This window comes from Lygodium microphyllum, chromosome 28, assembly GCF_053477565.2.
Source record: "Lygodium microphyllum isolate KBCC chromosome 28, Lygodium_microphyllum_v1.1.10, whole genome shotgun sequence".
NCBI lineage: Eukaryota > Viridiplantae > Streptophyta > Polypodiopsida > Schizaeales > Lygodiaceae > Lygodium > Lygodium microphyllum.
Window position 1 is genome coordinate 39319458 of NC_141162.1, and position 14581 is coordinate 39334038.

At 42.4% G+C, this 14581-nt stretch overlaps 1 protein-coding gene across 1 annotated transcript in view; it reads right to left on the reverse strand.

Annotated features, from left to right (window-relative positions):
• The window catches only part of LOC148011372 (heme oxygenase 1, chloroplastic-like), a 39923-nt gene extending 36238 nt beyond the window's left edge, over nucleotides 1–3685 (reverse strand). The window contains exon 1 of the mRNA XM_087670165.1: nucleotides 3180–3685. Within this exon, the coding sequence (XP_087526291.1) occupies nucleotides 3180–3639 (460 nt within the window). The 5' untranslated portion in view covers nucleotides 3640–3685. The remainder of the gene's footprint in view (nucleotides 1–3179) is intronic.
• Between the last annotated feature and the right edge of the window lie 10896 nt (nucleotides 3686–14581).

Below are 14581 nucleotides of genomic sequence, written 5' to 3' on the forward strand. Positions count from 1 at the left end.
ACCTAAAGGCTAATCATGGTGCTAGATCCATATTGGAGGCACATCACTCTAGTCAAGGGATACAAGGGCTTCGACGGATCAAAGAAGTGGTGGTGCAACTATTGTGGATTGGAGAAATCGGCAAGCATAACGGCCGTGAAAGACCACTTGGCATGCGTTCCCAACAAAGACATTAGGCCTTGTTGTCCAAAAGACTACAATTGCCAGTTGTTCATTGATGTTGATATTTATTACTCAATAGTTACTAGAGTCTAGAGACTAGCACACATTGCTCAATGCTCAATGCTCACTGGACTTTGGAGTTTTGACAGATTATTCACATAACGTAGTTACATGTAGCATCTTGATTCTTGTTCCATTGTTCTTGATGTTAGTATTCACTACTCTTTAGATCATAGACGATTCATGAGTCATAAATTATAATTCATTTTGTTGCCTTAAGTTTTGAAAATTGAGTTTTAATTGTGTTAAGTTGTCTTATTCTAACATTAATAAATTTCCAATTGCTATTTGAAGTTTCAACAATTGGGTCTTGACTCTTCAATCTTCACTCATGAGTCGTAACATGTGTAATGAATCATGATTTCAATCACATGACATGAAGACTCAAGGTTTTGTATAAAATTTGGGTACATGTTATTCTAGGCATTGATATGTTTATATATCTACATAATACTGTATTTGTTTTAGTGTACAATCCAAAACGTCGTTTCCCCGTTTCCAAAATTTGGCCGAAACTCCGGTTTTTCCCATTTCCGTTTCCCCCGTTTCCGAAACTCCCCCGTGCTATGGGGCCATCCCAAGATACCTTTCCTTGCGTGGGCATACATCCTTGGTAGATGACTTGCTGATTATATGCCTCACAAAATTAATGCATGGAAACCCCTCTCAAGGGGGGGAAAGCTGAGAAACTTCTAGAAGCTTCTTTTCTCTCACTCCTCTCTCTCTTCTTGGCCTATGAAGCTCAATAGGGGAAGGCCAGGGTATCCCATTGTCCCACCACCATGGGGGGGGGAAGTTTTCTTTTATAGGGAGAAGCAAGAGGGGGTGGGTGCCCCTCTCTTCACCCTCCACCTAACGGTTGCATGGCGGCGGCCAGTTTCGGACCGCCTAGGTGGAGGAGTTGGGGGAGGGATAGTGGGGGGAGGGAGGTGGCACACGTGTGCCCCTCTTCCCTCATCTTTATCGTCGTCTTCTTCTTGTTTGCTTCCCCTTCCTCATGCCAGTTAGCGGCGTTGATAGGGGGGGGAAAGTAAAAATTTTGAAATGAAATTAATGAAAAATTATATTTTAAGGAGAGGGGGGTTCCTATGGAACACACAAAAAGGGAGGGGGGGGGGGGGGGGTTACCACAAATTTAAGGTTCGAGACACTATAAAAATGGCTTCTCTTCACCATGTCAATGTGACCTTAGAGGTAGACTTGACTCTATGATCACATGGGCTTGGTAGATCATCACTTCCACAAAATCCAAATGCATGAAGGGATGCCAAGCATTGTCAAACTTCAAAATCGGACGACTAAAAGTAGCGTGAAAGTTACAACCAGTACCTAAAAGGCGTATTTTTGTCAACTACAACACTTCTTTCAAGTGCCTACCAACTTAGGATCCAAAGTCGTATTCCATCATCATCAATCGAGACAATGTGTTTTGATTCACTTCAAATGAGATTGATGTTAAGCTCTCTACTTACCCTTCCTCAAAAGACACAATGCCCTACTCTTTGCAAGACAAGCCACCCTCCCTGTTTATGCATGAACATCCCACCCCACATTTCCCATATCAACTACAACGCATTAACATGCTCCCTTGGTGCCCCCTGCTCACCTACCAATCATGCTCAATAGGATCCACCTACTCCATCTTCTTCACCATGTCTTGCAATTTTTCTATACAATTCTCTTATGATTATTACACTTTCGCTTGAAATGGGTTGTGTGCGTAGGTCCTGGAATCTTCAACATAGAACTTCGTATGAGCAAACCCTTCAAGATTTTAAAGTTATCAAGCTTCCAAATACATCATCCAAGCCCCATCACTTCCATTGTGTGTCAAAGTGTTAAGAAGTGATCTAAGTCTTGGCCCTCTTATCATGCCTGTCTTTCTCTTCCTCCCTCTTTGGTTTGGAAGGTCCTCTAAATGCCTAAGTGGAGACAAGAAACGAAAAAGGAGCTTGATTCTAGTGTAATTAACCGAAATCATATATAGGTCTCGGTGAATAGACCCCCACATAGACAGGTTGTTGACATGAAGTGGGTCTTTCAACATTCATAGTGAAGGTCCACTCCAATATCACATTTGGGATGAGTACAAGGGCCACTTGGTGGCCAAGGGCTATGTGCACCAAGAGGGTATTGACTATATCAAGACACTCGCATTGATGGCCTGCCTGACCACATTCAATCTGCAATTGCTCTTGCATCTCATTGTAGGTAGCCCATTTATCAAATAAACATGAAGAGCGCCTTCTTGAAGGGGGAGATTCAAGAGGAGGCTTACATAGAGCATTTCAGGAGATTCATGATTCCATGACACAGGGATCATGTGCTCCAATTGCAGGAGGTGATTTTTGGCTTGAAGAAGACACCTCGAGCTTGGCACAAAGGATTAATATTTCTTTTGTTACATCATAGAGAATTCATGTCCAGCCATTTAGATAGTTACCTCTATTTACATGCAGCTGATCCTCTTCCATTTTGTATGTGATTGATATGCTTATCACATGATCTCATATGGCCAAAGTAGGGGGATGCCATGAGGCAACTTCACTATACTTTTGAGATTACCAATTATTTGGGTCAATACATACTTAGCATGAAGATTATTCATTGGCAAGCGAACCCCTATGACTATGTCCACGGGTCCGAACTCCAAGCTTCCACTTGATGGTCTAAAGTTGATGAGTGCTGCCGTTACTGGAAATTGGTTGGGTTTTTGGTAACAGTTCGTCGGGTCCCTTCTATTGATTTCCCCACACTAATATCAGTAATCTATTCATTCCCTACAGGCCTTGAAAATCGATTCCGTACTAGTGATGTATTGATTCCCCACACTACTATTAGTAATCTAGCATTGAGATCAATTCCCTCTCTGCGTTTGACGAAATGAAAATCTGAAAAAATGTCTGGTGCATCGGAAGGATGACAGGAGGCTTAGAGATGGAACAAAAAGAACTCACAAATTTGATGCGGAGCTTTATTCACGACGCTTTCCAAGGTATCATATACAGCCTTACTATCGACAAGGAATTTGATGTAGCCTTCGATAGACGGTTCCCATTTGGCCAAGGGCTTGTCGTCTTTCTCTGCTTCTTTCTCTCCTTCTGCGGACTGGTCCCGCCTGTGGAGCTTCATGGCCACGAAGCGCATCTCCTCGACGAAGCCTTTCTTCTCGCCCGGGTAAAACGACTTCTTGGTGTTTTCGGTTGCGGTGGAGGAAGCGGCAGCTGCTGTGGCACGCAGAAGGGCCAGTCCTGTACTCCGCCTGGAGGCGGCAGGGCTTGCCACGAGCAGGGAACGGCCATGGCTTCGCAGAGAAGAGAACCGAGGGCAGGAGGAGGCGGAATTCTCTGTACTGTTGGTGCTCACACTCGAATAGGGGCTGGTGGTTTGGACGTGGTGGAACAAGACTGCAACCATGGTTTCACTCGATGAAAATGAGAGAGAGAGAGAGAGAGAGCGAGAGAGAGCTCTTTTAAATTAAAGAGGTCGCCTTTCCATCACGGCACAATTTTGAACTGTATTTTATAACTCTGGGCTTTAAGAGCTAATTGGCATCTTATCCAAACTTAGGCTTACGTGGGCAATGGCCTTCCTTGCTTACATGTCATACAACTACATACGTCTTTACATATCAGCATAGATTGTGAAACCTCTTTCCACAAATGTCACAAGAAGATTTTGACAATTTCCCTTGCGGGAAAAGGGGGTCTTTTCCCTCGTTCGTCCTAGTAGTCTACAACATCGTGAGCCTACCAACAATCAAGCAACAATCCAGTTGGCCAGGTGAGATATGGAAGGTTTATGAATTGAATCCCACAACTAGGCAGCTTTGTGGTGCCCCACCTTCGGCTGAAAGACAAGTGATCCTGCCAATAATATTCATTGAAAGGCAAAATATAAACATATTATTTTTAAAAAAACATGAGGTTCCACAAGGAAGGACCACATACTTAGCTAGGTATGGTTGGGCAAGCCTTGGTTTTGAAGACTCGCAACCCTTCTTAAGGTGTTCTAATCTTCAAAATAGGGTGCAAAAAATTGCATTTTGAGGCCATTCATTGCTTTATTAATGCAGTATGGCCATTCAACTGTCTCATTGAGTTTTTTAAACGAGCTTTTCAAGTTTTTTTTTTTTTTTTTTTGCAACCCCTCTATTCTTATTCCACATATTTCACTTATTTCACCCTTAGTTGTAACCACCTCATAAGATTAGTTGTATCCTCATAAGATGAGTCCTCAAGCCAAGAAGTAACTCATCCCCAACCCAAACCCGAAACCGCAACGATACCCTTTCAGCCTCCCAAAGAGCAAGCTAAGCCTCTATTAAAAAAGGACATCATTTCCAGTGAATTATCAAAAGAAGAGACCACCCCCTTGAAGGAGCTGGATCTCTACCCAAAAGCAGCCCATGGGACATTCATCCGCGAAGTGGAAGGTGAAAAGCAATTGATGTTCGTGGATGCTGATCATACTGAACGTCACCTGAAGATGGGTCTAAATCTTCCAAAAGAAGAACTATTGGTCATGCGAGAACTTAAACGTGTTTGCATGGTCGTACAAAGATCTAAAGGGGATTGATCCCACAGTATGCCAACACCACATTGACCTAGAGCATGATGCCAGACTTGTGAGGCAAAGACAAAGGCGCATGAATCCAAATTATTCTGCCCTAGTGAAGGCTGAATTACTGAAGCTCCTTGAAGCTGATTTTATGTATCCATTGGCTAACAATGAATGGGTTTTGCCCATTGTGGTAGTACCAAGAAGAATGGAAAGCTGTGAATATGTGTGGACTTCTAAAAGCTGAATTTAAACACGAAGAAGGATCATTTTCCTATCCCTTTCATAGACCAACTATTGGATACAGTGGCAAGCCATGAGCTCTATTCCCTCTTGGATGGATTCCATGGATACAATTAAGTCCAAATTGTAGAACAAGATCAATCCAAAATAACCTTCACAACAAAATGGGAAATCTATGCTTATAGAGTGATGTCGTTTAGGCTCTGTAATGCTCCTACTACCTTCCAATGAGTGATGATGGCTGCATTCTAAAACCATCTCCATGATTTCCTTGAGGTGTACCTAGATGACTTCTTTGTCTATAGCCTAATCTATGAGCATTAGGGACACCTAGAGTAGTGCTTTGAATGGAAATTTTCTCAACCTCGACAAATGTGTCTTTGGCATCTTGTTAGGAGTTCTTCTAGGCCACATTGTCTCTGCACAAGGGATAGCAAACAGATCTTGCTAAGATTGAGAAGATTGCTGCCTTAACAGCCCCAACCAACCTTAAATAATTGAGGAGATTCCTCGGCCATGTGGGCTATTATAGAAGATTCATTGTGCACTTTGCGACAAAGGAAGCCCCTTTACATAACTTCTAAGAAAAGATGTAGAGTTCACATGGACAACTAATTGTGATGAGACATTCAACACCATGAAGCAGTGTTTGATTGAAGCACATGTAATGTGCTTGCCTATCGGCTGTCCAAGCACGTTTTAGCGGTCCATTGAGAAATGAATGTAAGTGTTGCCACCTGGCACTCCTAAGGAATGTTCCGGGGTTTGTCGCCTAGGGTTTCTCAAGTCCGCCTTGCAACGGAACGTTCATGGCTGAACCCACTAGGATCGGCCTAAAATCTGGGTTCCTAGGGCCAAGGTCTCCTAATAGCATTCTAATGTCTGGTTTTGACATCCTACTTTACGTAGAGATATCCAATCCAAAGCAGATCCATACCACACTTAGTTCAATGAGAATGGAAAATGAAAGGGATGCGCTGCTCCACCTCTCTGCCCGTAGGGCATAGTCCCATTCGGGTCACCTAAAACGGCATGAATCGGGTTCTAACTTAACAATACCTAAAGTCGAATGGTGATAAATCCTTGTGAGAAGCCTCCCAGTTCTCTGGGACCACCCTGCCGTAGGACAGACCTGTTTGGGATTCCGCCCACCCGCTTTCCTTGATATATTTAGTTTTCTAATTAGCTCCTACCACATTTATGTGAGACATTTAAAATCAACTTCATTAATTAAGCCTTTTAGGGAACATGGTTCATTCGCATAATTTATAATACAAACATGAAAACAAAACAAGCAGTCATTTTACAAACAAGTTTCTTAACTTATCTTCAAGTTAATCTTTGTCTCCTGCCCATACATGAGAATTATGTATCCCTTCTATCCAACATAAGTCTCAGTCCAAATCACATGGCACCATAATTTTTATCTAGTATCTAGAATAGGATCTTCCAATGCCCCAGATGTTGGACTCACGGCAGTCTACAGCTCTGTTTTGGACTCGAGAAGGGTTGTCCAGAGCTCCACTGACCCCAAGCGACCTAAGAGTGAGACACACTTTCCGTGGTTGGCCTTTTCACCACTCGACCTTTGGCTCATGAATCGAACAGTGTCCTCTTGGGTTGAAACGCGGCATGACCTTAGAGACAATCCACCCGCGCAAAATATCATTCCTTAATTATTTTAATTAAGAATCAAGCACAATCAAGGAAATCAGCCTAATATCATCTTCAAAGAAGAACATTCCTTTATTCCCATGGCACTTGTCATTACAAACCCCTGCCATGCATTTACCATCAAACACAAGCAATTGGAATAATCATCCAGATCACATTCCAACAATCAATTTAATACAAAAGCATTTAGAATATTATTCGATCAATCAACAAAAGCAATGGTGTCATTTTCTAAACATTACAGGGATAGTCACAGTAATTATCCATCGCATATTCTCTCTCCCCCTTGGAATCAAGAGCGATTCCATATAAAAATTATTTAACATGCCCTTCTTTCAACTAAGGCATTTGTTGGGGGTTTTAACACTATACAAGACATAAGTTCCATTAGTCACTTATATTGATCGATAACCTAGCCTTCTTTCGAAGAAGTAGTGGTCTTTCACTGTGACTCGATCTTCTCAATCCCTTGAGCCCTCTACTTGCCTTTGGGGGCCTGGAGCCATGTTTGGATCTAGTCCAATCCAAATAGGATTGATAAACATAGTCACTATTGGACAGATCTCAGGGCATTATAGTTATAGTCCTAATGAATGTTGTTTGTACTAGCTATGCAACTTCAGGATCCCAATGACTAATAGTTCGTGATATTAGAAAGACTTTAATGCAAGATCAACTTGTGTACCATCGAAGCGTGTGTCATATAATGTTTCCCATGCATGTACCACCTACGTCCATTTGTGAGCCTTAACAATATTGTCCTAGGTACAGAATAATCAAGGATTTATCGATGCTTAGTACTTTAGAATTACTATATGCTGCTTATGATATGCATGGATTTGTCGCATAGCAACTAGGACAATTAACTTCCCTTGATACAAGCACTTCGCAAACTTCATCCTTGAATGTTTATGATGGACTTTAACCTTTTAGCTAACCTAATCTCGCATGGTATAATACGGCTTAATGCACTTCATTGTGAAAATTGAAGCAAGAAGTCCTTTATTTCGGAAATGTATTACTTACAACTAGTAGTATTGCAGTTGGATTGGCAAAGATGTCCTCGCTCAAAGCTTTCGTTGTGGGAATGCCATCTGGGTGCGACAACTTCCGCTTGGGTGCCATTCCCGGTCTCTCCTCTTTTAGCTGTACTTTGCATAGGACTTCTGCGTCTTGTATTTCAATTAGTGAGGGCTAGTTGAGGAGTGAGATGAGCTTGTGATCGAGGGATAAACATGTGGAAACGAGGTTCCAGTCTGTGGCCAACGGGAGAGAAGATATGTGTGTGGACACCCTCTATGGAGAGGAAAGGCTCCTTCTTCTTCTTCTTCTCCTCTTCTTCTCCTCTTCTTCTCCCTCTCTCTTCCTCTCCCTATCCCTCTCTCTTCTTCTTCTTCTTCTTTTCTTCTCCCTCTCTCTTCCTCTCCCTATTTCTCTCTCTTCTTCTTCTTCCCTTCTCCTTTCTCTCTCTCCCTCTCTTCTTCTCTTCTTCTCCTCCTCCTCCCTCTCTTCTTCTCTTCTTCTTCTTCTTCTTCGCTTCTTCTCCTCCTCCTCCTCTTCTCCTCTCTTTCTCTTCCTCTTCTTCTTAACCGAGCAATAGCAAGTCGTAGCCTTCCCACCGTTTGATCCCCTTGACAATGGGGGGTTTATATAGGCATTTGGGGGGGACGTGGAGTGAAGGTGGAGGGGTGGTCTTTTCCCACCCACCACCTATCATGGCAAGAAGGGGGAGGGGGGAATAGGCCCGTGGCCTTCCTCCTCCCATGTTGCCTCCTTGTCAGCTCCGCTAAAACTGATGTCATCCCTACCACACATGTCGGCTCTCTCATCTTTCCCTCCTGCCATCCTTCTCTCTTCCCACCGCCACATCTCTTCATCGCACCAACTCCCTCCTCTTCCCCCCCCCTCCCACCACCTCTCGGTGACGATAGGGGGGTTTCCGTGTGGCGACAGAACGTTATAGCACCCATCCTGTAGCCTCCTAATTGGATGAAGGAGTTTCATGTACACATTGATGCATTAGTGGAACGCCTAGGTGCTGTTTTATGCCAAAAGGGCCCCTCTAAGTTAGATCAACCTATCTATTATACAAGCTGAAAAGTAACCGGCAGAGAGCGGAACTACATAGTGATGGAGCTTGAGTGTCTAGCAACGGTGCTTGCCTTGGAGAAATTCCGATACTATCTACTGTCCATGCACTTTAAATACTACGTGGACCATGAAGCCTTGTCCTTCCCGATGAACAAGGCCGATGTGAAGGGAAGAATGATGAGATAGCTCCTTTTGTTTCAAGATTTTGACTTTGTAGTTACTAAATCTAGTCACTCTCATGTCCTAGCTGATCATCTGTCATGAATCTCTCAAAGCGATGATGAAAAAGAGCAAGATGATCCAGACATTCCTGATGCTTCCTTATTTCTAGTCAACCTCTTTGTACCCATGGTACATAAATATAGCCAACCTCTTGGCAACCCAAAAATATCCCCCTGGTACGTAAATATAGCTAACCTCTTGGCAACCCAACAATATCCCCATGGTATCTTAAGTCATGGGAAGAAGATGCTTCTATGGGAATCATCCCCCTACACCCTATTAGGTGGTGCTCTATATAAGAAAGGCAAGGACAAAGTCTTGCAAAGATGTGTTGCAAGAGAAGAGATTGGCATAGTATTGAAAGCGTGCCATGACGAGCCATGTGGTGGACATTTCATGAGAGAAGCAATAGCTAGAAAGGCCTTACTTGAGGTTATGATATCTTTTATTTAGCTTCTATTTTGTTCTTTTTTTCTTCTGTATGAAGCATGGATTGATGATTGATGAAGGTTGAGGTCATTTGAAAAATTCTTGAATAGTTTTTGATAGTTTGGAATGGTTTTGTTATGAATTATGAGGATTTGTTGTTCTCTGATGACCTTCTGTAGACCTTCTGTCTCTGCTCTGTTCCTGTTTTGTTCTGTTATGTAGATCTTCTGTAAAGTGTTCTATAGAATGTATATGTGACTTTGGGAAAGTTTTCTAAATTTTGGAAAGGATAAATCTAAGTTCAAAAGAGCTAAAACAAATGGAAGAAGTAGTTGCTGAAGACTGAAGAGAAGACTAGAGTGACAACGACAGTAGTGAGCTATGAAGAGATACTATAGTGGCTCTGGTGCCCTTTCATACCTCCCATACCTCTTAGGAGGTGCATCCACGACCTAAGAATGATTATTAAGTGCCATTCTTGAGTATTGTAGTGAGGAGATGATATACTAGAGAGAGAGAGAGAGAGTGTGTGTGTGTGTATCAAATCTATCAAAACAATGTATCTTTCTATGAGAGATTGAGAAAAATAACTATGAAGAAAATGAATATGAATAATATATGATTGATTTCTATTTAAAAGTGATGTATTCCTTTATGTTATTGTTTGTTATGATGGATTCTATGAAGATGTTGAAGATTATAGTTGATTCTATCAAATCCGTGGGAGATACCTACTATTTTGCTGCATGAAGATTTGTTGTTTTCCTTGTTTTGGTCATCAAAATAATGAAATAAAAGCTTGTTGATGTTACAAGATAAATTTTCTTGTAGTAGAATCCCCTTTTTCTTGGTGTTCTTCTTGGGGCTCCATACTTTTGGTGCACAGCTGGGGAAACTTGTCATCAACAAGCATTAGAAGAGACTAAAAATGAAAGAAATAGCATTGCCAAGAAGAAAATGATTCACTAGATGTTTGCAAAGTTCCTTCTTCCACTGAAGAGTTGGAGATTCTCATTATTAAAGCCACTTTCTATAAGAAGTTCATCCCACAATGGCAAAAAGATATTACCATCACGATGCAAGCTCTATGAGGTGGGCTATTTCCTCTTCCTGTTGAAGCAACAAAGACGTGCATCTTGGTGGCAAATTGTTTGGAAACAAACTGAAGAGCAGAAACAAAGAGAATGACCATCCATGGAAGATTTGGCATTCATGGAGGAGTTTCTAGACATCATCAAGTGGGAGATCGTGAAGAAGCTTTAGGAGTCATGGTTAGTGGAGGTTCACGAAAACAAGAAAGAAAAGAGTTGGAATTTGTTCGTGGATGCTCCCAAAATCTTACTACAAGTACTTCAGGAGGTGAAAATCTGAAGGATTACTTATCCAACTCAGTTGCAAGTATGAAGAAAGAGCTTATGGATGTGATTACAGAACAGCTGCAGACATTGAAGCTCAATATCGCTAATATATCTACTCTTGTGGGAGCTGGGAGAGATGTGATGTGTTTTAACACATGGTGTGAAAAGTACCATCAAGTGGGACATTTAGCCACTGAATGTACCCAAAAACCAACCATTCCTAGAGCCTTCCACTCATATTGTTTGCAGAAGAACCATATAGAGGATATTTGCTCTCTTAAAGAGATGCACGAACGAAGACAGAAAGATGAAAATGCAAGATTCAACTTGCTAGAATCCAAAATGACAACACAGGACATTGGACCAAAGCCTAAGGAGTTTGGTCCTAATTTTGGTCCAAGGAGGTTTTCCTCTCAAAGTTACAAAGGACGATAGTCTGGCGGTGGTCAAAGATCAGAGGTGGAATGTTACAGATGTGGAGAAAAGGGTCATATCTCCCCGAATTGTCCAAACCCTAGAAGATCTGTGGATTACAAGCCCTTATGCAGCCTATGTAAAGGAGAAGGCCACATTGCAAAGGACTGTCTAAGTCTAGCCCCTGTCAAGGCCAATGCCACTGATAGCCAGCAGAAGGCACAAGAGCCTGCCTCCAATTTGGTAGAGTTGGAAGTTGCCGCTATCACGCGCGCCAAGAAGAAGAAACCGGTTGTCTAGAAAGAGAACAACTCCCCTGTCAAGACTGTGAAGTTCAACCTGCCAACAGAGGGATAGAGCAATATAGGACAGAATAGTGCAGTATAGAGCACTACAGTGCCATAGAGAGTCACAAAGACAGTCCCAGAAACAGGACCAGTGGTCCAAGAGATAGACGATATAGAAGCGCCTCCAAAAACAGAGGAAGTGCCAATGCTGCCATTACTAGAAGAAAAAGGAAAGATAAAAATGGGTATAGCCCCATTCCTCAGCAAGCTGGAGAAGCCTGTAGATCCGATCAAATATTATGACTTGGTCAAAGACCTAGACACCTTTAAACCAAATCTAACCTTTCAACAATTGCTGATGCTATCTCCCAGTTGCCAAAAAAGATTCAAAAGCATCTTGACAAGAAGAAGTGGCCTAAGGATTGCTCCCCTAACAATAACAAAGTCCAACAGAGCCTTAGAACTTGTGAAGGAAGTGGATGTGGCTAACGCCTTCTTAGATCTTGGAACCCCAGAGATTAGTGTATGGATAGAATGATACTTTATTTCAAATGCATTGATTGATGGAGGCTCATCAGTAAACATAATGAAGGATGTGACAATGAAGGACTTAGTTTGCAAGGAATTCAACCTACATAGTGGCTTATCAGATTGGCAAATCAAAGCAGAATTAAACCGTTGGGCATCCTCCCATACGTAAAAACAACCCTTGCAGGAAGAGACTATTGGCTGACATATTTAGTGGTCAAACCAAATTCTTATGGGACCTCATATCCTCTATTGTTGGGAACACCTTGGCTTTTTGAAGCAAGAGCTAGGACGGATTGGTTCAAAGGAACCCTAACCCTAGGCAGAGGACCCCATAAAGCGGTGTTGAAATTGTATGGATCGCAAAAAGGCAATGGATCCACATCCATCAAAGTCATAACCGACTCCTCCAATGAAGTAACAGATTGTACATCAGGAGATGAAGAGGCTGTTAAAAGATCTTTCCCAAGAAAACAGAGGCCCAGTCCCTAACAATGGGCATTGTAAGCCAACTATCGAAGGAAGTAAAGTCTTTGTCCATGGGAGAATACCTCCTGCCTCAACTTGAAGTGACTACTGAAATTACCTCTGATAGCAAGACAGAAGCATGGATGTACTATTCTCCCTGTTACATGGCAGTCGCAGAGTCAAAAGCAGAGATAGAAGTAGAGGCAGAGCCAAAGACAGAGGTAGAAGCAGAAGCAGACACAAAGGTGGAGGATCTGTTCTTCTCTAACAGAGCCTCTACAAAAGCAGAGACAGAGCCTCCAAAGGGGGAGGATGAAAATGATGAGGAAGAAAACAAAGTAGGTTATGAAAGTGTAGATGAAGAAGTTCCTCTGATAGGGGACGATCTTGTTGATGTTCCTACATAGACCTCAGAGGCCAAAGATCTCGAGGTGTTGGATGGAATGACCATGGTTCCATTTGGGCTGACCAATGGACCACATCTACATAAGCAATGGATCAAATGTATAAAAATTAAGTTTACCACTGGCTCTTGGCGCCCTAACCATTCATTCTGGAGAAAAGATGATGATGATGCCCCTTGTCAACACAGAAGCCAGAGCCATCAGAGCCATGGCTCATAGAAGGTTCGTGCTATGTGACATTCCTAGACGCATCCTCTGAAGATGAATCCCTAAGTCTAGAAGAAATCACCACTCACACATAAACAAAAAAAGCTCTGATACCCTTCCAGCAATCTCCACAAACAAATGAGTCATCTTTTTAGAATGAGGACACTAGTTCTAGTGGAACATCAGATGATGACACTACTCCCTTACAGGAGTCAAACCTCTATCCAGAAGCAATCCGTGGGACATTTATCCACGAAGTGGAAGGTGAAAGGTAAGTGACGTTCTTGGATACTAACGGTACTGAATGTCACGTAAAAGTGGGTCTCAAGTTTCCAGAAGAAGAACTAGTGGTTATGCGAGACTTACTAAAGGAGAACTTAGACGTGTTTGCTTGGTCGTACAAAGACCTAAAGGGGATTGACCCTACAGTATGTCAACATCACATTGACCTAGAGCCTGATGCCAAACTTGTAAGGCAAAGACAACGGCATATGAATTCCAATTATTCTGCTCTGGTTAAGACTGAATTATTGAAGCTTCTTAAAGCCGAGTTCATTTATCACGTGGCTAACATTGAATGGGTTTCGCCCATTGTGGTAGTACCCAAGAAGAACATGAATCTTTGAATATGTATGGACTTTTGAAAGTTGAACTTGAAGACGAAGAAGGATCATTTCCCTATCCCTTTCACAAACCAATTGTTAGACACAGTGGTAGGCCATGAGCTCTATTCCCTCTTGGATGGATTCAGTGGATATAACCAAGTCCAAATCGCAGAAGAGGATCAATCCAAAACAACCTTCACCACAGAATGGGGGACATGCCTAAAGAGTGATGCCGTTTGGGCTCTGTAATGCTCCTGCCACCTTCCAACGAGTAATGATGGCTGCCTTCTAGAATCATCTGCATGATTTCATTGAGGTGTATCTCGATGACTTCTGTGTCTATAGCTTAATCTGTGAGCATTGGGGACACCTAGAGCAATGCTTTAACAAATTCTGAGAGTATGTGATTTCTCTCAACCCCGACAAATGTGTCTTTGGTGTCCCATCAGGAGTTCTTTTGGGCCATATTGTCTCTACACAAGGGATTGCAACAGACCCGACAAAGATTGTGAATATTCCAGCCTTGACAGCACCAACAAACCTCAAGCAACCTGAGAGGATTTCTTGGCCATGTGGGCTACTACAGAAGATTTATTGCACATTTTGAAACCAAGGCAACCCCTCTACACAAGCTCTTAAGGAAAGATGCGGATTTCCTTTGAACTGATGATTGCGAAGAAGCCTTTAATACCCTAAAACAGTGCCTTATCCAAGCACTTATCTTGCAGCCTCCTGACTGGACGAAGAAGTTTCATGTGCACACTGATGCATTAGTTGAGGGGCTAGGTGTTGTCCTATGTCAAAAGGGCCCCTATAAATTAGATCAACCAATCTATTATGCAAGTCGAAAAGTAACTGACCGAGAGTGA